Below are 22,884 nucleotides of genomic sequence, written 5' to 3' on the forward strand. Positions count from 1 at the left end.
GTGTGATCAAGATCAGGGCTCGGAGTTGGGGATCAGGGCTCAGATAGCCTCCTGCCCTTACTTAAAGAGCTATGTTTCTAGAAGAGCTTGGAGACACAAGGCTATCCTCCTGCCCTTGGGCACCCCTTGACCTTGGATCTTGGCTGGGCCTGGATGGTGTGGTGAGAGAACTCTCCTGGAAAGAGTTCTCCTTCCAGACAGCTACAGATATTTGAGTGGAAATGGCCCAGTTGCAGGGTCTCTCAGCAGTTGGCAGCCATGCTTGTGTACGTGGCAGACTCATCCCCCAGGAGAATGGAGGCACTTGACAAGGTCATGTTTGCAGGGAAAACACTTGCAACCACAAGCAAACTGCCGCTCCCTGGCTTCTGCCTCACAGTCTGCAGGCTGCAGTGGGGGAGCCTCATAAAGCAGCCTGCGGACTTGTCCTCCAGCCCGAGCGTCCACCGCCTTCTGAACCTCTGAGGTAGGAATGAGCTTTGTAGCTACTTCTCCCTCAGGCCCTGGGGATGCCATCTCCAGCTACTCCCTTATAACAGGCTCCACCTGTCCCTGGCTTTCCAGGGAACACTGGCAAGTGCCATATTGGTGGGCTTCTGCCATTGGACAGAGCACAGGCTCTGCATTCCTGCCATGGGGGTGAGACCCCCCCTCTCTCAGGGCCGGGTACACATTACCATTAGGCTGGTCTGGTCTGGGGGAAGCCAGGACACTGTCAGGCCACTCTTCATTGGCACACAGATGGGAGTTGCCATGAGTCCTCCCTGTTGAGATCTAGACAGCTGAACACCAGGGTAGTCTGGCAGAATGGACTGGACACTTGACTCTAGGTGACTAGACTGTAGGTTGCTAAGACTGAGTCAGGGACTGCTTGGGTCTTGCTCCCCAACCCTCCTCCCCCATCTCTGTCTGCTGTGCCAATTCAGGAAAGGCTGTATCTGCTTAAAGCGGTGCAGGTCTTGGCTAAGTTCAGACTCTTTCATGGTTTACAATTACAAAGCAAGTGATTCCCAACACAGAAATGCAACTTACATGTGTTCGAGGTTTGGAGCAGGGCTCTGACCATCCCTCGACAGGGGCATAGGCTGGCATAAGACATGAATGCCCAGGGATGGGATGGACATTCCGGTCAAGCTCTCTGATGCATGTCCCAACCCTGGCCCACAGATCCTGGCACAGTGACTGGGCAGCCATGGCTGGGGCGTGCAGTCTAGGCCTGCTGCTGCTGCTGCTACAGGCCGTGGTCACTGTCTCCTTGCCTGTCATTGTGGTCCGGCTCAACAAGGCAGCACTGGATTATGGTAAGAGGCCTGCCAACTTGCCACCCAGTGTGTTGGTGGGAGCTGGGTCTGAATGAACCCAAATATCTCAAAGGGCCTGTATAGTTTTTATTTTTGTGGTGCTTGGCATGGGACCTAGAGCCTGGTGCATGCTGGGCAAGTGCTCCTCCACTGAGCTGAATCCTGTCCTGGAACTTGTGATACTAGTATTACAGGTGTGTACCAGCAGAGGACCTGGGTTTGTAAGTGCCACTGTGTCCTTCTGCTCAGCAGCTAATTAGGAAGTGTGTGGCGATTTGGCGATTGGTACGGAAGTGCAATTGTGTGCACACAGCTCTGCTCTTGTGTCTTGTGTGGGCATACGCTTAAAAACAACAAAACCAAAAAACAAAAAAAAATCAAGACTTATTTTTAAACATTAGAGAAAAAATTGTGAGACAGAGTCTTCTTAAGTAGCCCAGGCTAGCCTTGAACTCTCAGTCCTCCTGCCCCAGCCTCCCTGATTGCTGGTATTACAGGCATGTGCCTGTCTCTGGACCTAGGTCAGTTAACTTGAGTGGCTGACTTTATAACTGTGAGTTCTTATGAATTTGGAGTGTCAGGGAGATGTGATTTGAGCGCTGTCAGAGGGCCTGTGCTTGTGGCATATGTCTGAATGTGTGTACGTAGGTGTTGTGTGTACCTCAAATGCATACATGAACATGTGTGGTGTCTGTGCTCACACATGAACCCAGGAGAAGCATGGCGAGTGCGGTAAGGCAGGAGCATTCTGAAGTTGGATCTCTGCAGGGGTCAGCCATTCAGGGAGGTAGTGGTTGGTGTTGGAGATATGGGAGTTGGAGAAGGGGGACACAGGTCTCTTCCTTGTGGCTTTTCTTCTAGGTGCTTTCAAGTCCTACCCTCTCCCATGGGAAAAGGCACCCTGAGGAAACTGAGGCCCACAGGGAAGGACAAAGTCACAAAGGTCAAATATCCCAGCACAGATAACTTTATTTCCCACCAGTCGCCCTAAGAAAACTTTTGGGATTCCAACAAAGTGGGGTCTGGAAATGCTTCCATAAAGACCAGATCCAATTGATTAGAGTGTGAGGGACTCCATGCAGACCAGAGAAGGGACTTTAATGGCCAGAGCACGAAGCTGTGAGCCAGCAGCAGCTTCTCCCAGGGCACTCACACAATTCTCTCGGACCTTGCATCCGGGCAGATGGACAGACAAGGAAAGTGGTCAGTGATCCGTGACAGGATGACTCACACACAGCAGGAATGGATGCCTGGGACACGGACCTGAGGTTGGGGTGTCTGTCCTGCCCTCTGCTTGTTCTGTGTACGGCTTCTTTGTCCCCAAACTTCCCTGGCTCATCTGCCTGTGTTTGTTCTCAATGGGTGGAAACCTGGCAAGAAACCTTTGCAGCCCACGGTGCTTCCAAGCCTGGCATGGGCGGCTCCTCATGGAGCCCTCTCCACATTACCCTGTGAGCCCCAGAGTGCAGGCCCTGTGCCAGGGAGCACTGTGAATGGAGTCCGCAGCTCAAGTATGAGTCTCAGCTCATCCAGGCTGGGGTGGGCATCGTGAGCATGGAGGCCATGACCTTTCTACTCCTTGCTTGGAGAAACTGAGGCTCAGACGGGATCAAAGAGATTTCATTATGCTACTGAGTCTGAGCTAAGTCCTAGCCTTAATCTCACACTTCTTTCTAGAACCCTTGACTCTCTCTCTCTCTCTCTCTCTCTCTCTCTCTCTCTCTCTCTCTCTCTCTCTCTCTCTCTCCCCCATTGTCTTTTAATAGCCAGGGCCTACTAGAAAGGTGAGGGGACAGTCATCAGGTTCTGAGCCAGGCTCCTATGTCCACACCACATGTCCTCACCTCCCTGCCTCCCTGCAAACTGGGCCTAAGAGTAGAAGAAAGTGCTCAAAATAGCTCCCGGCATACCTGGAGCACTGTGTGAGGACAGCCACTGCGAGTGTAATGGCCCACAGCACCAGCATGAGGAGCATTGACGGTGGCCCCAAGAGATGAGCATTGTAGTCAGTGCACAATGTAGCAATGGGGAAAATGTGGCATGCAACAGCCGTGCAGGCAGGGATCAGTAGAGCTGGGATTTGCATCCAGAGCCTGAGTACATGCGATCAGGGTGAGGTTGTCCCCCACTCCTCCCAGGGGGTGCCTCTTTGGAAGCCAGGATCGGTCAGTGGTTCCTTCAACTTGGTGACTTGGGAAAGCTCTAGAGACAACTGGTGCTCATATGAAGCCTTGCAAGAGGACTAAGGATTTTACTGTATTGGAGGAATGGGGTCAAGAAAGGGTGGGAGGGAGAACATGATGAATCGGGCACGCTACATGGGCTTGCATGATACAGCCAGTCTCCTTGTGTGCCACCCCACGCTTGTCCCATCTGGTACCTGAGTGCTCCACCAGAAGGGCAGGGCGGGTGGTGGGTGGTGGGTTCTTCATGCTTGGTGGATCCAGGAACTTGACCTCACCCTGCCCTGACCCCCACAGTGTCGGACATTGGGAAAGCCCCTCTTCAGCGGGCCCTGCAGGTCACTATCTCTGATTTCATGGATCCAAGTGGTGAGGTGCTTCAGTCTACCAGGTGAGTGCTCCCATCCCCCAGAGAGAGTGCTCCAGTCCTCCTGCTGCTAGCCAGAATGTTTTGCTGGCCAAGGAGTGAGTGCTTCGGCTCACTAGGAAGGGGGTTCTAAATGAGTATCCCAAGAGAGCCTCATCTGGCACAGTGTTCTGGACTATCAGAGGAGCCTATGGGTCTACAGGTGAGGAAACCTCTCTAGGTCAGAAGGGCTCATCACCAGACTCAAGGTTGTAAGAAGACTTGGCAAATGGGGTCACTCTGTAACCCTGTGCTAGTTCATACGTTTCTGTTCTCAGGGGCTTAGACTGTGGCCCTGGGGTTTCCAGACCTGGTAAGAGTATTGGCTTCTTCCTCCAAATGCTTGACACCAAATTTAGACACAATGATAATCCCAGTTTTATCCTCAGCCCCTTAATGCATTAAGACCCAAAAGGGTGGGGACATCTCAAACACAAACACAATAGCCATTGTGCCTATCCTTATCGAGATACCAACTGGCTATTGCAAGAGTTTTGGGTGTTCAAGAAATCTGTCTATTGAACTATCAACAAATCTATCTACTTACCTATCTATCTATTAACTATAATTTTCTCTCTCTCTCTTTTTCGTTCCTGTTTTGTTTGAGACAAGGTCTTGCTATATAGCTGAGGCTACCCTTAAACTTGCAGTATTCCTGCCCCTGAAACATAGTCAAGGGCCTGAAATACTCTACTCAACTTATCATCTTGAATGCTGGAAACTAATACAAAAAACTTAAAGACACCAGAACAGAGCACAGGTCAATACACAGGGAGCTTGGAACCACCAGTGTGAGGCTCCTAAGGTAGAGCCTCAGGAGTGCCATTTTTAGTATGTTAATGGCTGGGACCTTACTATGCACTGGATAGGGACCCAGGCTCCTGGAAGTTGCCTGAGGACCCATCAGAAGCATATCCAGGAAGGCTGTGGCCTGCTGCAGTAGGCTTAAAGTTGGGCTGTGTGGTGAAACAGTCATGGATACACTTCACCCCAGCCTAAATGAGGCATTTGAAAGTGGGGCCTTCTTCTGATCTCTGAATCGTCCTAACCCTACCACTGCCAACTGCTAGGCAGGAAGAAAGTGACTTTCACTTACACAAAAAGGAAGTCACGGAGTTGCTGGGAATGCCCAGCAGCTCGGAAAGGAGGGGGCTTCCTGTTGGTGAGGGTCAAAGGTGATAATAGAACCTAAGGCTAGAGTACTCTGGGGACTTCTGAGTTGCAGGGACCTCAGTGTCTCTGTCCTGGACTTCATGTTCACAGGGGTATAGTCGGAAACTGTTAGAAACACACAATCATCTCGCTATGTCTTGCATACCTCCTGTGCTGGAGAGCTTATCACCTCTCTGGTGCCAATGGTCAGCTTATCAGGAAGTCTATCTTTATAACATCAGCATGTGGGGTTGGCTCAGGGGGTCTCCCTGGAGCTGGTTCTGTGCTTGATGGGAGTTCCCTTGTCCCTCAGATTCCAACCCCACAGGGTCCAGATCCTGGACGTCCATGTGCCCTTCTTTCACTTGAAGTTCCTTGCTGGTTTTGGGGTACATTTATCAGCGGCAGCTAATTTCACGATCAAAGTCTTTCGGTGAGTGAATCTTTTTGTGGGGGTTGGGGCAGGAGTTTCAGGGTCTCTTCCAGGGAGAGCAAGGGGAGAGGGCTAATGCTATCTCCATGGCCCGTGCCATCCTTGGGGGTGGGGGTGGGGTGAGACAGAAGAGAACCCTGGAGATCTTAGTCCTTAGTATCTGTGCACCTGGTGGAGATGTGTCCTGCTTCTTCATCAGACTTGAGATGAATCTTGCAGGTGGCTGTGAGGGTTTCACTGAACAGGTTTGGTGCTTTAATTGTGGTGTTTGGCCTCTTCCACAGTGCAAAGTACAGAGGAGGTGCTCAATAAATTGTGTTAGCAGCATCATTTCTCTGCTCCAGGCAGCTTCTGTGTAACTGCATTTAATGCCAAAGTTATGCATTGACATTTCAAGGGATCCTTTGTCTTTATTGTTTTGCCCGAGCATTGTGAGATTAGGCTGCTCTTCAGTGCTTTGATGATGAGTGCTCCTTAGTGCTGTGATGTTAGGGTGCTCCTCACTGCTGTGATGTTAGGGTGCTCCTAAGTGCTGTGATATAATGAGTGCTCCCTGGCTCTGTAATGGTACGAGTGAGTAACCTCTGTGTTGTGATGGTATGAGTGCCCCGTGGCACTGTAATGTGAACCCCCCAGCACTTAGATGTGTTAGGGGTGCTCTCTGTGGTGTTCTCACAAAATGAGATCTTGGAGAGTTCAGCACAGTGCTGTGAAGCAGGCACTGCCAGTTTCCTGTCCATTTCACAGATGGGAGAGCTGAGGCTCAGTCTTGTCAGTATCTGGCCCAGAGCCCTGTCACGGGAGCCACGAGTCATACCTATCTGCTGTGCTGTGACCCTTAGTGTGGAGCACTGGAGGGGTGACCCAGGCTGGGGGATCTATGCAGTCTTTATACACCAGAATGGGCTCAGGTCTGTCTTCCTGCAGTGTCCCAGAGCCCATGGAGCTGGTGTTGCCTGTAGACTTGATGGCTGATGTGCACGTGGCCCGGGACTCTATTGGGACCCTTGTGCTCAGTGTCCCCACCTGCTCTTCGATCTTCAGTCCAGCTAGCATGCTGGATGGCAGTAACAGGTGGGTTTCTGGGAGCACTGGCTCTCGGGGATTCTTGGTGTCAAGGCTGTGGCATCGTTCCTTGAGTTCCTTACTCAAATCTTCATCCAATGGCCACAGCTGAGAAGACTCCATCCTTACATATGTTCTGTGATTTAGCACAGTGAAGCTCAGAGAAGACCAGGAGTTTGCCCGATGCCTGCCTCTTGGTTACTTCCCTGTATTACCAGCACACACTAGCCAGTTACTACCAGTCTCCTGGATGGTATGAAACCAATCAGCCTGGCTGTCAGGGCCCTTGCAGGCCACACCTCCCTACAGAGGTGGACAGTACAGGTTTTGGAGGTAGGGTGGGACCAGCCAAGCTTTGAGTGACAGGTGGCTGTTCAAGTCAGCATCTCAGGCTAACAGCAACTCCCGCCTTCAGCTGTTACGTGGATGCCACTCTCGGATCTTCAAAGGAGTCATCTCCATGAGATCCACATTGTCTGACCAGGGCTGGGTAAGGATCCCCATGCCACAGGAAATAAATGGAGGTCCAAAGTACAGGCGACTCAAGGCAGATGACCTCACCATCCCATGGCTTGGGACTCTCTTCCCACCCACCATTATGCCCGAATTTTCCTTAGGATCTTTCACTCTGAGGTGGCCGAACACTGGGAAGCCCTAAAAGAACTGCATCAGTCCCACAAAGCTTGACCTTTTCCCCAGAGAGCAGCAGACTCACGCACAGAACTCCACCCATGCTGGGTCCTTCCTGGCTGCAGAAGGGAACCAGGTGATATAAACACACAGAAAGATCTTTTCCTCTAAGAGTAAAGTGGGCTGTGGCTGAGGTCAAACCAAACAGCCACCGGTTCCTCTGAGCCACTGTTGAGAAATACCAGCATACAAACCCGTGCCTTGTTCAGAGGGGAAACTGAGGTCCAGAGCTAAGCAGATGCTCTTCAAAGCATCACAGGCACTGGAGCCAAAGTGACAGGTAGACCTGGGATCCCAGCTCTACTCCCCACTCCCACCCACCTGACTAACCCTTGGGCCAACTGGCTGAGGACCTGGCCACAAAGGGCTTTTGCAAGGCTTAATGTCTGTCTTCTGTCTCTCCTGAGCCTGGCCTCAGTTATCACTATTTTGGCTGCTTCCAAACTTTGAGAGGAAGGATCCCTTTCTCTGAGGCTCATGCTCCTCCTCTGTGGGGTTGTGGGTACCACTGTTCTAACTGCTTGGAGCATGGCATGAACTCAGGTGAGCATCTCTGGACAGCTGACTGAGGATAGAGACGTCTGCCCCAGCTCTCTGTGTGGTTCAGCCAAGATCCATGCCCAGGGAACTCAGACACTTTCTGTGCCTCTTCCACAGTACCTCCCAGGAGCTGCTGGACCTGGTGCAGGAGCACATCAGAGCTGACCTGAACAACAAGGTAAGGGGGCTTCTGGTAGATGGCTTACCTTGGAAGGCCTGAGACATGAGCAGTGGGGCCTCAGGCCCTGGGGGAGGGGGCGTTGTATCTTGATGTGCATTATGTGTGCATGTGCTTCAAGGCATGTACGTGTACATGCGTGTCCTGTGCATGCTCGTATATGTGTGCATCCGAGTATGTGATGGTGACCTCGGCATCCTCCCCTCAGGCTGTGTAGTGGACAGGCCAGCCCTGGGTGAGAGGAATTTAAAACTGGGGACTGCTGAGCTAGTAAGTTGCCATGGCTGAAATTGTAGGTCTGATCATTGCATGCAGCTAACTTGGCGAAATACGATACCCATAGGCCTTGAGCCCCACTGCAAGGGATTAGGTTCTTCTTCCCCAGCCTCACTCAGCCCATCCATAATGGGCAGTGTCAGGAGTAGTATCTACCTAGGGTGTGTCCTTGCTACCCCAGAGGTGATGGCACTATTCACAGGCTCTGAGCATCCCTGGCCTGCTCCTGTCCAGCTGTTGGCAGCTTCTCTTGCCTCCTCAGCATGACAAGAGGGGTGGAAAGCCAGTTACTTCAAGGAGGAAAAGGAAGGGTTCCCAGACTTGGAGATGCAGCCTGGGAGGCCTCTGAGGGGCGATGACAAGGACCTACAGACCTGCGGTTCCTCACCCACACCTCTAAATGGTCCTCACTACAGCTCCCTTTCTTTTGCCACAGCTGTGCTTACATGTCTATGGCCTGGTCCAGGACCTCAATGTTCACTTGGGCACTTTAATCGGTAAGACCTGGAACCCAGGGTGAGGGTGGGCTGGGCCATCGGTCCCCAAGAACCTTCAAAAATGCCTCCCTGCACCTGAAGATGGTGTGGTCTTCATTGCTGGCTTCTGATTCTAAGCAGTTCTCTCTTTTCAATCAATCTGAGAAAAAGGAGGCCCCTGGTAAGGCCACTGACCCAGGATTCTCCAAAACACATGGCTATTCACAGAATCTGGCAACTTCCAGATTCCAGAACCAACTCTTTGGTTCTAGAATCTACCAATTGCCAAAAATTAAAATAAAACCAAATGGGTAATCAGTGAGCATTACTGTTGGAGAAACTAAGCCCCATTGACTATTAGGATCTAGAGCTGTTCCAACTGTTAAAGTCTCAGTGTTTTAGGGGGCAGATCCTCCGAGTCGGGGAGACCTTCCTGCACCATCACAGAATGGCTGATGAGGTGAGGTGTGTGTGTGTGTGTGTGTGTGTGTGTGTGTGTGTGTGTGTGTGTGTGTCTGGAGGCATTGGGCCTAAGGCTTGCCTTGGCTATCATGAGGCAGCTCGTGGGTATGAAGGTGTATGCCTTCTACTTGGTACTTGGATGCTCGTTCTACAGCCCTCGTGCCCATCTCCCTGGGGACTACATGATGGTTAGTTCTGCCTTCTAAGCGTTGACAATGAAAGAAGGAGGTGGGGAGGAGGAAGAGAAGGAGAAAGAGGAAGAGAAGAAAAAAGAAAGACAAAGGAGGAAAAGGAGTAGAAGGGGAGAAAGAATGAAGAGGAAGAAGAGGAAGAAGAGGAGAAAAAAGAGGAGGAGGAAGAAAAAGAAGAGGAAGAAGAGGAAGAAGAGGAGAAAAAAGAGGAGGAGGAGGAAGAAGAAAAAGAAGAAGAGAAAGAAGAGGAAGAAGAAGAAGAAGAAGAAGAAGAAGAGGAAGAAGAAGAAGAAGAAGAAGAAGAAGAAGAAGAAGAAGAAGAAGAAGAAGAAGAAGAAGAAGAAGAAGAAGAAGAAGAAGAAGAAGAAGAGTTGCTCTTGATGAGCTGAACCGTGTGAACAGTTGGGCCAGTCTTTCACTTTTTGAAGCTGGATGGAAATGCCTTGGGGTACAAGGAGCTGAGTGAAAATTCAAACTGTTATGGATCACATCCCAGTGTTCCTCACGGTCCTCACAGTGACCTGCACTACTGTCTGAGGCCATTGGAAGGTATCTCTGTGGCTTCCTAGACAAGCTGTGGTAGGATCTGAAGGCTAGATAGTAGTAGTAGGACTGTCCCACCTTAGCCACAGACACCAGTAGTTAAAGGCTAATAGCAGAAGGCATTACATGCTGACCCAGGGACATCTTATTTGCTTCAAATCCTGCACGACCTTTTCCTTCACAGAACCCACTCAGCCAAGGCTTGCCAAGGGCGTCAGCACTTTCCTCATTCACTATTTCAAAGCTTCATCTGTTTGGGGCCACCAGCTTTGCCCTGACTCTGGCGTCCTTTCCATGACACTGTGACCTTGTCTGAGCTGCTGAGAAGATGCTCAGTTGATAAAGCAGGGACAGTGTGAAGGTTGGGGATGATCAGAGGATCCAGAGGCTCGGGCTAGTCAAGGGACACAGGGCAGGACTAACTTTACCTGCAGTGGGTTCTTTGGAAGATAGACAGGCTGTGCTGTCATCCACTTGGGTTGTAATGGGAAAGCATTGCTTAGAGCTACGTCCTCCGAGGTGGCCGAGCCCAGGCTGCTTTTTCCTTCTCGGACATCCATCCGCTACTCTGGCCAGTTTGGAGTCCTCTTGCCTCCTTGATTTCTCCTCTCCACCTAACCTCCATATCACCTTCAATTGGAGGCGGTAAGAAGTTGAGGCACCTGGACTGGACTTAAAGGGCACACATTGGATAGTATAGTCACACTGCTCCCATGCTGCATGGCCTTAGGGAAGTTGCTCATCTCCATGAGCCGCACAACTCCACCCAGAAATCAGGGATGAGAAGTCCCAGCTCTCACACGTGTTGGTGTTGTGAAGCAGCCTGTGTTCAGGGCCTGGGGTCTGACAGGATTAACAGGCGAGGGTGTGCTCTTCCTCTCCTTCAGTGGGCTTGCTTTCAGCAAGGTGCCCTGTGTTTGTGTTTATTCCAAAGACCAGCCCTTGCCTTGTATTTGGTGAATTAAAAACATGTACTAAAGGGGTTCTAAGGGGCCAGCCCTGAGGGAGGATGACATGAGGTTTGCACGCCTAGAGTGCCCAGTGGGAGAAGCCATGAATTCTCTATTGGATTGAAAAAGATGTGTATTGTAAGTCAGCGATATGGGATTGTATGTGATTACAGTATATAAAGTGAGGCCCTAATTTGTAGATGGAATATTTAAAGCAAAGTCATTAATATACCCATCACCTCAAATATTTAGAGACTATTAAAAAGCACAGCTCAGCTTGGTGGTGGTGGCACATGGCTTTAATCCCAACACTCAGGAGGCAGAGGCAGGTGGATTTCTGTGAGTTCAAGGCCAGCCTGGTCTACAGAGCAGTGTCCAGGTTCCAGGACAGCCATGGCTATACAGAAAAACTCTGTCTTGAAAAACAACAACGACGACGACGACAACAACAACAACAACAACAACAAAAAAAAAACCCCAACCAACCACAACATCAAAACAACTCAAAGGGGTGGATCAGCTAGTCACGTTTCCAGAAGGCTGTGTAACAAAAATGTCTTTTACTGTGGTATAAGAAAATATTGAAAAAGAAGCACACCTGGGCTCCTGGGCTATACTTTCATTTCCTAAATATCCACAGGACCTTTATGTTCTATTCATTTTTAAAAACATGCAGTAATTAGACCTTTTTGGTGTCCAGTTCTCTGAGTGTTGACAAAGGCAGGGCAGTCTTCTGGTCTCCAAATCCCTTCTTGTTGCTCCTTCCACTCGCCTCCAAACTGTGAGACCCACTTGTAGACAAGGAAGGGAACCACACTGTCTGCTATCGCAACAAAAAACCTTCAAAATATTAGAAAAAATGAAATTAAATCCAGATGAAACAAAAAGCTGAAGAGAGATTTATACTTACATACTTACCAATATGTCTTTGCACATTTTAATACATGCATATTTTCATATAAAATATAAAATATATAGTTATATACCTAAATATAACAAAACTATACACAGCACATAATACATACCCAGAATTGATATTTTATAATGGGTATATAAACATATATGAATAGATATGCAAAATATATGTATATCCATACACATAACTATATTCCTGAAAACCTGGGCCACTGAGGCTAGTGGAATGGCTCAGCAGTGAGGACTGACTGATCTTCTAGGGGACCTGGGTTTGATTCCCAGCACCTATATGGCACACACATGTACAACTGATGCTTCAGTTCTAGGGAACTAAACACAACACCTTTTTCTGTCCTCTACGGGCACGAGGCACACACATGGTATACAGACATACAAGCAGGCAAAACCACTTATAAATATAAAAAATAAAATGATTAAAAACCCCTGGGCCATCGAGGGCTTTGAGGGTGGGGCTGTGGCTTGAGCTAGGCTCTCTCTTAGAGGCCTTCTGGCCTGCCATGTCTGCAGCCATCTCTGGGCATGTGTTGCCTACCTTTGTAATCTTCCCAAGCAGAGGACTCTGACCGAGAGTAGACTCACACCCCAGGGCTCTGTGCTCTGCATCTCTGATAACTGCCTTGAGGCTCTGTATGAAGTTAGAGCTGCCATTCCTTGCTCTGGCATTTTAGTTTCTGAAGGACACATGTGGTTAGGTGTAGTTTTGGGAGCACAGTGACCTGTGTGTGCTGTCTGGGGCAAGAATGAGCCGGCCTGTGTGTGCACATGTGTGGGAAATAACTTGGAGAAATCTGTGATGATGGAGAGAGAGAGAGACGGTGGAAGCTACTTGTCTGACTGATCAGTGGGAACTCTCCTGTTTTCCTGTGTGCCCTTCTTGCCCCCATTAGATGGTACTTGTGCCTGGATTGAGCTTTTCCCTTCTGTACTTTGGGGTCAATAGTCTTTCACTGGTTTGGAACGTCAGCAAATATACCTGTTGGAATTGTGTCTGTTCCGATAAATAGGTGGATTCTGGCGCGTGCCTTTGAGGACGGCTCACTGGGCTTGTGATGTTTTTTGTGACCTGGTTCTGACTGAGAAAAGTTGTCAGTAACTTTGGTGGTCTAGCGAGGGACTGGTGCTCAATGCTTTTCTGTTTTCGTGAAGGCCTCAGTCCTGTTGGCCCTGAGTCCCAGATCCGCTACTCCATGACCAGCATGCCCACCATCACCAGTAACTATATCTCCCTAAATATCAGAGTAAGTACCTCCCGGTCAGCCTTGTGCTGGCATCGCTGGCATCCTGGAAGGGTCCTAAGAAGGTAGAGGGTGAAGGGTGGTAGATATTCTAGGTGGGTAGCCTAAGCCTTCACTGCAGGCTGGTGCACTGGAGTCCTGGGTCTGTTACAGGCCCTCGGTTCCTGATGCCCTGCTCCTGCCTCTGTCCAGGCTATTCTCTTCCTGCTTGGCAAGCCCATCCTCCTGCCTCTGCATGATGCTCACCCCTTTGTGTTGCCATGGCCTTCGGGTGATGAAGAAGCCATGGCAACTGTGGGGCTGTCCCAGCACCTGTTTGACTGTGCCCTCCTGATGCTTCAGAAGGCTGGTTCGCTCAACCTGGACATCACAGGAAAGCTGGTGAGGGCTGGTCTTGTGGCAGAGTGCCCTGGGGTCATTCTGTAGATGTAGAATCATGGGCAGTGGGCAGCTAGAGTGGGGGCTACAGGATGGCTGTTGGAAGGAACCCGTGGGTAAGGAACCCTACCCATGAGGCCAAGCGGTGGCCTTGCCTGTGAAACTGCCTCAAACTCTGCCATGATGGGGGCTGATTTCAGAATTCCAAGAACAATCCTCTGAACACCTCCGTGCTGGGCCAGCTCATCCCTGAGGTAGGTGACGTTTCTGTTCATTGTAGACCAGAGGCTCAGGGATCAGGGTGGGAGTCCCATGGGCTCCATTTACCCCAAGCACGATGCTTGAGGGGCGGGAAGTAGGAGGTGGTGATGGTGGTGTCAGCACCCTGCCATTTAACCCTCTTCCCTCTGTCCATGTCAGTTAGCCACATTCACCTATAGCCTACTGAGCCATTTCTCTTTTTCCTGTTCTCTCCCTGCCTGTAATATTTAGCTTAGAGTCAGCACACACCTGTAATCCCAGGACCTGGGAGGTGGGAAAATCACCAGTCCAAAGCCAACCTGGGTGGTATAGCAAGATCTTGCCTTAAAGTCAAACAAAACAGCAGCTCAGGCGTCCCCTCTGAGGAGCTCAAGTCTGACCCAGAGGCCTGGGCTTAGACCCACCTCTGAGCTTAGTTGCAACTAGAGGGTGATGGCTTATTAACAGCCAACACGGAAGACTGTAGCATGTAGAGCCCGCACTACCCTCTTCCCTTTTGATGTCTCAGGTGGCTCACCTGTTCCCTGAGCCTACACCAGTGGTACTCAAGGTGCAGCTTGGCGCCACACCTGTGGTCACCCTCCACACCAGCAACTCCACTCTGCACCTGCAGCCCTTTGTGGAGGTCTTCGCTGCACCCCCAAACTTAGCCTTGCAGTTCCTCTTCTCCCTGGACGTGGTGAGCGGCAGGCCAGGCGGGACTGGTTGGGTTGGGGTGACGCTCCTTGAGACCTCGCATGCTTCTGTGCTGTGTCCCTTTGTTTAATTCACACCTATCTCCTGAACTTTCTGCCCCAGGACCTTGGCACGGGTGGAGCCTTCTGCCTAAGGCCCTCTCCCTCTGCTTTTGGCACAGCTGCTGCTGCTTCACTTTCAGTTCTTAGCTTAAGAGTTGAAGCCTTGCTCAGAGCAGCCTTCTGGGGCCACCCTGTGTAAGAAGGTCCCCAGTACTCTGTCTTTGTGTCAGCCTCCACTTTCTGGAAAAGCTCCTGTCTCTCATTACTTCTGGAAGGTTCCCAGGGACGGGCCCCCACCTGTCACCTTTACACTCTTGTTCCTCGTAAAGTGCAGGTCTCAGTGAGCTCCATGAACACACATGGTTTGCCTCAGTGGGGGAGGGACAGACGCCCCCCTGGTGGGGGAGAGGCGGGCAGCTCCATGGCCTTCCTTCCTTCTCATTTGCTCACCTCACGACATACAGATGGTGAACCTGGACCTTCAGCTCTCCGTGTCCAAGGCAAAGCTTCGGGGGAGCACATCTATGCTGGGGTGAGTGGGCCTTCTGATCCAGCAGCCTCAGCATGCTCTCAGATTCAGCGATGAAAACCTCCAGGGAAGCTGGCCCAACCTGAGCCTGTCCCTGCTTTTCTTTCAGGGGATTCCAGCTCTCTGTGGCCACCTCCAATGTGGGCTCCGTTGATGTGAGTGGGACGCTGGGCTGCCTTAGGCCTTGAGGATGGATGTGGAAGCGTGAGAATGACACATACCTCCGTGCTGCCATAACTGGGCTTCCCTGGGAAGCCCGAGGACAGGGACCTACCGGCTCTCTGTCTGTCCTCACCTCCTTGCCTGTCTCTATGCCTGTGGGCAGCTGATTGACTCAGCCTAGCCCACAGCCAGAGCTCACTGGTCAGTGGGACAGTTGGCACTGGCTAGTCCTTCATCATGTCACGTTGTCAGGCTCCTGCCACCATGTAATGCTCTTTTGTCCCCACGAATCCATGGGATGTGAGTTAGTACACCCAAGCCCTCTACCTGGTGTCAGCTTGCCAGCCTAACTGCCACCTGTCATTAGGCAGTCTATTGGGCAGCCCTACTGTTGGCCACTTTGATCTGAAGGCTAGAGCTCCCTGGGCTGCTTGACCCCCAAGGCTGACCTAGTTGGGGATTTGATTGGGGCTCAGCTGTTGTGGGAGATACACCCTCCCTCCTTTCCCCGATGTCTGCCCATCTGTATGTTTAACTGCTTTCTCTTGGTCTTCTCCAACGGCTGCTCCCTCCACCCCCACCTCCACCCCAACCCTTGGCCGTGGCTGCAGATGGATCAAGTACACACACTCATAAGCACTGTATTCCAGAAGCCCCTGCTGGATCACCTCAATGGTGAGTTCTGCTCTCGACTGCTTGGCCCCTCTGATGCCCCCTTGAGCCCACACCCTCTATGCTTGTCTATGTCCCCAAGCCCTTCCAGGCTCAAAGGTTAAGGCAGTGGTCTTTGGGGTCCGGCTGCCTTTGCTTCTTGGTACATATCCATGTAGCCAATACGTGGTCTTCTCAAAGCTCCTGATCTCATTTCAGTTTCCCTTCCATAGGATGAGGATGATCCGGCCTCATACTCTAGATCCTATAGTGTTCCTGAGCTGCCAGCACAGAGCTGGCTGTAGGTGGAACTTTTACTTCTGGCTAACATGGACCCTTCTGTCTCTCTGCAGCTCTCCTGGGCATGGGGATTGTCCTCCCCAGTGTGCTCAATCTCCATTATGTCCACTCTGAGGTCTTGGTCCGTGAGGTAAGAACCTTTGAGTGGCCAGGGAGCCTCTTAATAGGGGAGGAAGGGTCAACCCTTCGGGATCTCACCCTGCGTCTTCCAAGATTACACACCAAAACTTAACGGTATTGAGATAGAGGAGTTAGGACTTGAGAGACCCTGCTGGGAGGGGCTCTCTGTTCCTCATCACACTCACACCTCAGTTCTTCAACTGGTTCATGTTCTTGTGTCCTGAGATGGGCCTGGCCCCTTGGTGACTAAGGTGAATGGTAGGGAGGTTCCTTACAGCCCGGCAGACAACTCTGCCACTGAGTGGGTGAACTTGGCAGCTTTCTGAACCATCTGTGATTATTGTCTCTGAGTCTGGAGTCATAGGCCCAGCATAGAATTCATCCCGACACAGTCAGGATGACACCCCATGATCTCTTTCTGTCTCACCCAGGGAACTCAGAGAAAATTCCCTAAACAGGTTGAGCTCAGGACAGAAAATGGAATCCAGGTCCAAAGTGGTGCTTGTCAGCGTCTGTCCAGGGAGGATGCTTACCCTAGCTCTTTAAGAATGGTGGCCTTAATATTCTGATGATCCACTCTCATGAAGATGACAGACTAGGGTCTGAGGAGTCGGCTCAGTAGATAAGTTCTTGTTGTGCAAGTTATGAACACCCTATAGTCCTAGTGTTCACACTGGTCAGGTCTGATGGTTCACCTGAAAACCCAGCACCCAGAAAGCAGAGATAGGGGATCTCTAGGGTAAGCTGGCTGGACTCACATGTGAGCTCCAGGTTCGCCCTGCTCTGGTAAATAAGGCAGAGAGCAATGAGGAAGACATCAGATGTCTGCCCAGCCTCCACAGATGTGAATGCGAATGCACGCAATGACTGCACACCGCACACACAGACGTGAATGTGAATGCAGGCAATGAGTGTACACACTGCACACACATAGACATGAAAAAAAGGGGTAAAAAGGGGGACAGTCAAACCATGGAGTGGTCAGAACTGTTGATGGGAATTGTCACAAAACACATCCCGCAATAGCCCAACACGATGGAGCTCTGTGCAGAGACTGGAAGCAGCTTTGTCCAACGCTGTCACTTGGCACACGGGGCTGTTGAAATGGGACTCTGCAAGTGAAGGCCCGAGTTTGTTTTTTCTTTTTCTTTTTTAAAACTTAGTTGACTATGGTGGTACATGCTTGCAGCCCTAGAACTTGGGAGATGGAAGCAAAAGGATCAGAAATTCAAGGTCACCCTCGGCTACCAGGGAGTTTGAGGCTAGTTCAAGGCCTCTTCTCCCCTCTCCTAATTAAAAAAATGTGTTAGCCACAGGAGGTTAGTGGTTGCTATACAGGACCACTGACCCTTGACTTTGAGCTACCCCTGGATGGGTACTGGGTGTCACTTGTTCTTTACTGACTCCTCATGGTCTATTGTAGGGTGTATGGCGGAGGCTCAGTTGAGGTTTGATAATGAATGGTTGGATGGACAGACCGATGAGGGAGGAATGGGGAGCGGCCCTTAGGAGTGTTCATTTCAGTAGTGCAGGGTGGAAAATATGGGAGGCCCTGGAGTGCCTGTCTCTGTTAGGGAGAGTGATTCCACACTCCCAGTCAGGAAATGGCAGTGGCATGGGCCAGGCCTGGAGTGTGAAGCATGTGCTGGTCACACGCTGGCCTGGCTCTTTTCTTTTTAATTTAATTTTAGTTTTTACTTATTCACTTTACATCCCTCCCAGTTACCCCTCCCACAATCCTTCCCCCATCCCCTCACCTTCTCCTCTGAGCAGCTCCCCCATATCTCCCCACCCTGGCACTTCAAGTCTCTGCGAGGCTAGGCGCTTCCTCTCCCACTGAGGCCAGACAAGACAGCCCAGCTGGAAGAACATGTCCCACGTACAGACAAGAGCTTTTGGGACAGCCCCCGCTCCAGTTGTTTAGACCCACATGAAGACCAAGCTGCACATCTGCTACATACGTGCGGAGAGGCCTAGGTCTAGCCCATGTATGTTCTTTGGTTGGTAGTTCAGATCTGAGAGCCCCAAAGGTCCAGGTTAGTTGATTCTGTTGGTCTTCCTGTGCAGTTCCTATCCCCTTAGGGTCCACAATCCTCCCTCCTATTCCTCCATGAGTCCCCATGCTCCATCCACTGTTGGGCTGGGGGTGTCTGCATCTGCTGGGTCAGCTGCTGGAGTCTCTCAGAGAACAGCCATGCTAGACTCCTGTCTGCAAGCATCACAGAGTAGCATTAATAGTGTCAGGGATTGGTGCTTGCCCATGGGATGGGCCTCAAGTTGGGCTCGTTATTGGTTGCCATTCTCTCAGTATCTGTTCCATTCCCTGAGCCTGTATTTCTGGTAGACAGGATACATTTTGGGTCAAAAGTCTTGTGGGTGGGTTGGTGTCTCTATGGCTCCACTGGGGTTCCTGCCTGGCTACAGGAGGTGGCTGGCCTGACTCTTGAGGACTCTTGTTGCCTTCCTCCATAGCCTTATGAGGTTTGTGCTGCTACTTAGGACAGAGCAGGAGACTGAGAGTCAGTGAGGTTATGGCCTCTCCTGATGAGAAGACTAGCTAAAAACAGGCTGAAGGGGCAGTCAGAGGTTCCCCATAAACCTTTGAGTTTGCCTGTACCTTTTTGGTCTTCCAGGGCTACGTGGTGGTATCCAGTGGACTTTCCTACCAGCGCTGAGTCAGAACCATGAGAAGAGCAAGCTGCTCAAGGGGCTTTTTCCTCAAGCCTGGGAGAGCCACATGGAGTCATCAGCAGTAACCCAGACAGTCTGCCCGGCCTACTTGATCTTTGCTGGACACTGGGTCCCTCTCTTGCTTCCTCTCTTCTTCTAGTGCCCCCTCCTGGTGAGGAGGCTACTGGATGTAAGCTGTGCAGACCTGCTTCCTTCAGCATTAAATGTCTTCTCTTGAGCTGCAACTCTCAACTGACTGTGTAACCGAGGCTCGCTCTCTGTGTACAGCCTGTGGGTCTTGGCTACTCTCAGAGCCACCCAAGCTACTCCAGAGGAGGAGCACAGGGGCCTCTTTCTGCTTACCATGCCTGTCACCTCTCACCTCCTTGTCTAGGAAGGTCCTGTTCTGAAAGAGGACCCTGGAGAGTGACAAGGATGAGTTGAGGGTTATGAGGAGTGCATGACTGTTCAGACACTGTGCCTTCTTCTCCCCTCCCAGTGAGGAGGGGAACACCCAGAGTCCCAGAGCTGGACAGATCCCCAGTTGTAATCTTTGTAGCATTTGAAGAACATGCCCGGGTCGTCCTCCATCTACCAGCATCCCCTATGCCCATTTTTGTCCCTGCTTCCAAAATTTCAAGTGGCGAGTTCCCAGTCTTTTCAGGCACCCTTTCCATCCTTTCACGAGTGAGCTTTTTGTTCTAGGAAGCAGGACCCGATTCTGGGCTCTGGTCTCAGGCACCTGTCTAATTCCTGTTCACGGGAGAGCTTCCGTGACCCAGTGACTCCCTGCAGCACGAGCTGGGCAGAGCAAGGGCCTTGTGATCCTCTCCCCCGACAGGCTAATCTCTAAGCCTCAGATTCCTTCCTGGCTGAACACAGGGCTCATGTTCTGTGTGTTTTCTCAGGGGAAGTAGAAGGTGCCTGGATTTTTAACGTAAGCCAGCAAAACCTTGGGACAGGATGGTGCTACCCCATCCATCCACCTCTTCCAAGGTTATCTGTAGTCTCAAGGGCAGCAGGGAGTGGCTGGACTCAGCTCCATCTTGACGGTGAGTGGAGTCATGGAGGTGAAAGAGCTAAAAGGTCAGGCTACAGCATCCTTACTTGTGATTTCACCCGGGGAACCATGCCTTTTATTGAGGGGTGGGGTTGATTAACTTATCAATTCTATATTTACTGGGTAGGTTATACCCTAATTGGGTGGTTGAAGGTTTGGAGAGACAAAAGTCCAAGAAACAACCTGTGTTGGTGGCTTTTCTCCTCACTGTGAGGAAAGATGTGACAAAAGCCACTTATGGGAAGAGAGTTTGATTCTCTTTCAGGTTTCAGAGAACTCCCCCATCTTGGCAGGGGAGGCATGGCAACAGGAGCAGCTCCTGTTGTGACAGAAGTCTGGGGCTGTTATTTCTTTACATGGTGCTGGCTGGAAGGGAACAGAGAGCTCACCCCAACAGGCATAACTTTAAAGGCATGCTCCCAGTGGAGACCGTGACCCAAAGGTACCATACCCTTTGAAACAGCATCAGTCAGGGACAAGTGTTCAAACACAAGAGCCAGTGGTTGTTGAAAGAACATTAAGAGAGTTCACACTCAAGCCATAACACAGCCCAAGGACTTAAGGAAGTTAATGCCACAGAGAAAGACTGTAAACTCAACATGCAGGATCCGCCCAATGGCCTATCATTCCCTCTACCCTCTCATTTATTCATCATTTCTTCCAGCCACCCACCCACCCAGCCACCTGTATTTTGTTGTTTTAGGGCAGGGTCTTACTATAATATTTAGTCCAGATTGGCACTGAATTGATAAGCTTCCTCTTGCCTTCCCTTTCCAAGTGATGGCATTAAAGGTTGTTCCACCCCACCAGCCCAATCCACCTATTATTACAACTATCAGTTAATCTATCCACCTATCAATTCTTAAATTTATACATCCATTTGACCATCCACCCACCCATCCATCCATCCATCCACTCACCCACCCATTCATTCACCTGTATCCATCCATCCATCCATCCATCCATCCATCCATCCATCCTTCCACCTACCCATCCATCCACCCATCCATCCATCCATCCATCCATCCATCCATCCATCCATCCATCCATCCATCCATCCATCCTTCCACCTACCCATCCATATACCCATCCATCCACCTACCCATCCGTCCATCCATCTATCCATCCACTCACCCACCCATTCATTCACCTGTATCCATCCATCCATCCATCCATCCATCCATCCATCCATCCATCCTTCCACCTACCCATCCATATACCCATCCATCCACCTACCCATCCATCCATCCATCCTCCTATCGATCGATCGATCGATCGATCGATCCATCCATCCATTCATCCATCCATCCATCCACCCACCCACCCACCTATCCACCCTCCCATCCATCCATCCCTCCATCCATAGTTACAGAGAATCTGGGCACTGGCCCCATGTGGTGGCCTTTAGAGTGGATGGGTTACATGTGGGGTGGAGGAGAGGTGTGTTTAGTGTCTGTGTGGAAAGACATGTCACTGTGATATCGTTCAACTGCAGATCACAGCTATTGGAGTAGACAGACTAGATAGCAGGGACTTCTTTCACACTTGGTCCTCCACCGTGACCCTTCTCAGAGTTTGGCACGCAGCCATAATAAGTTACAGGGGGTGAACTGCTTGTACATGTCCGTGCTAGAGACATGTTTGGGAGCCATTTGGGGTCAAAGAGAAGCTGCTGGGCTTGAATCACCCTTGCTGGGTCCTTTAGGGTCTGAGGGAAAGAAAGATGAGGCTGAGTCTCAGAAGTCTGACAGAGGGGAGAGGGAAAGTACAGGAAGGTTCCCTGGAGGAGGAAACCTCACTGACTGGAAAAGGGTGGCTGGATTTGGAGCATCAATGGGACAAGTTGGAAAGGTCCTGGCAGAGAACACAGTGAAGGGGTGTCAGGAAGGTAGGCAGGCATCCGTGGGTGTGTCTTGGATGCTTGGCTGGGTTCTGGAGCTCCTGAATAAAGAGGGATCCTCTAGCCAGGCCACTTACTTGCTGTGTGATTTTGGACAAATGGCTTGACCTGTTTCTCTATCTGTAAAATGGGAGAGATTGCTAAAGTGCCTACCACACTGGGTAGTTCTGACTCGTGGAGTGGATGGCCCAGCTGAACTGACCAAGAGACAGTCCCTTATCACTCTCTGAATCATGAAGTTCCTTAGGCTGGAGAAATTGGCAGCTCAGGCAGTAAGAGAGCTGCCAGGGTAGCATGACTTGGGAGGGCAGAGGCTGGGACTGGACTTTAGATCCCTTAACCCCTTCTTGTGCCTTCCCACACTGCTGTCCTTCCCCTGACTCCTTCCCAAGTACCCAGGCTGGCTAAAGGCCAGTGGGTGGTTCATGTGCTCAGGAGACTGTGAGCCTTCTGGCCTCTGCGTGGTAGGGACAGAGAAATGCCTTCTGTGCCTTGAAGATCAAGGTGGAGCCTGGTCAGGCTTCCTGGAGCTGGTGCTTGCCTTGTGTCAACCCTTCCATGACTTCAGAAGGTCTCCTGGGCACACTGGTTCCTGCAAGTTCCAGACTGTGTGCTTTCTGAGCAGGGGATAGGAAAACACCAGACATCATTAGCTTTCTGGATTGTTCATCAAAAACAGAGACCCTTGGAGTGTCCCCAGGATAAGCCTTCCCAGGAGCTCTGGGAGAACAAAGTGAAGCTGGGGACCTGGAGGCCTGTGACCCTGGAGTCATTTCTGCCTTCGGGGGCACAGGCTCCCATATCACTTCCAGGAGGATTCCTCCCAGCAAAATTGACTTGATCACTATCTCCTCAAGGTCCTCTAGAGGGGGAAATCTCAGGACAGTTGCCCAGGACCCAGCCAGAGTCTACTGGGCTTTGCACCTACCCACCAGAGACATAGTCCCCCTGCCCAGACATCAGCAACAACATCCCTGCTACAGGAGCCTCCCAGTCCCCACAGCATCTGTAATAGACCCCTGACTTAGTGACTTTTACCTGTCTCATCTCCCGCAGGAATGATGTGGACTTGTTCTGGTAACTTGCTCAGTGCCCATTT

At 50.9% G+C, this 22,884-nt stretch overlaps 1 protein-coding gene across 2 annotated transcripts; it reads left to right on the forward strand.

Moving 5' to 3' along the window:
• The first annotated feature begins 37 nt into the window (after positions 1-37).
• Bpifb2 (BPI fold containing family B, member 2) lies at positions 38-19,077 on the forward strand. Of its 2 annotated transcripts, none has more exon segments than NM_001106531.1 (16): positions 38-466; positions 1,168-1,301; positions 3,782-3,875; positions 5,371-5,475; positions 6,403-6,549; positions 7,888-7,948; positions 8,661-8,721; positions 12,929-13,020; positions 13,210-13,398; positions 13,596-13,649; positions 14,165-14,335; positions 14,858-14,925; positions 15,032-15,077; positions 15,696-15,759; positions 16,089-16,165; positions 18,789-19,068. In NM_001106531.1, coding segments are annotated over 15 exon segments (1,380 nt in total). In that variant the 5' UTR covers positions 38-466; positions 1,168-1,192; the 3' UTR covers positions 18,831-19,068.
• The last annotated feature ends 3,807 nt before the right edge of the window (positions 19,078-22,884 follow it).

This window comes from Rattus norvegicus, chromosome 3, assembly GCF_021556685.1.
Source record: "Rattus norvegicus strain SHRSP/BbbUtx chromosome 3, alternate assembly SHRSP_T2T, whole genome shotgun sequence".
Lineage (NCBI taxonomy): Eukaryota > Metazoa > Chordata > Mammalia > Rodentia > Muridae > Rattus > Rattus norvegicus.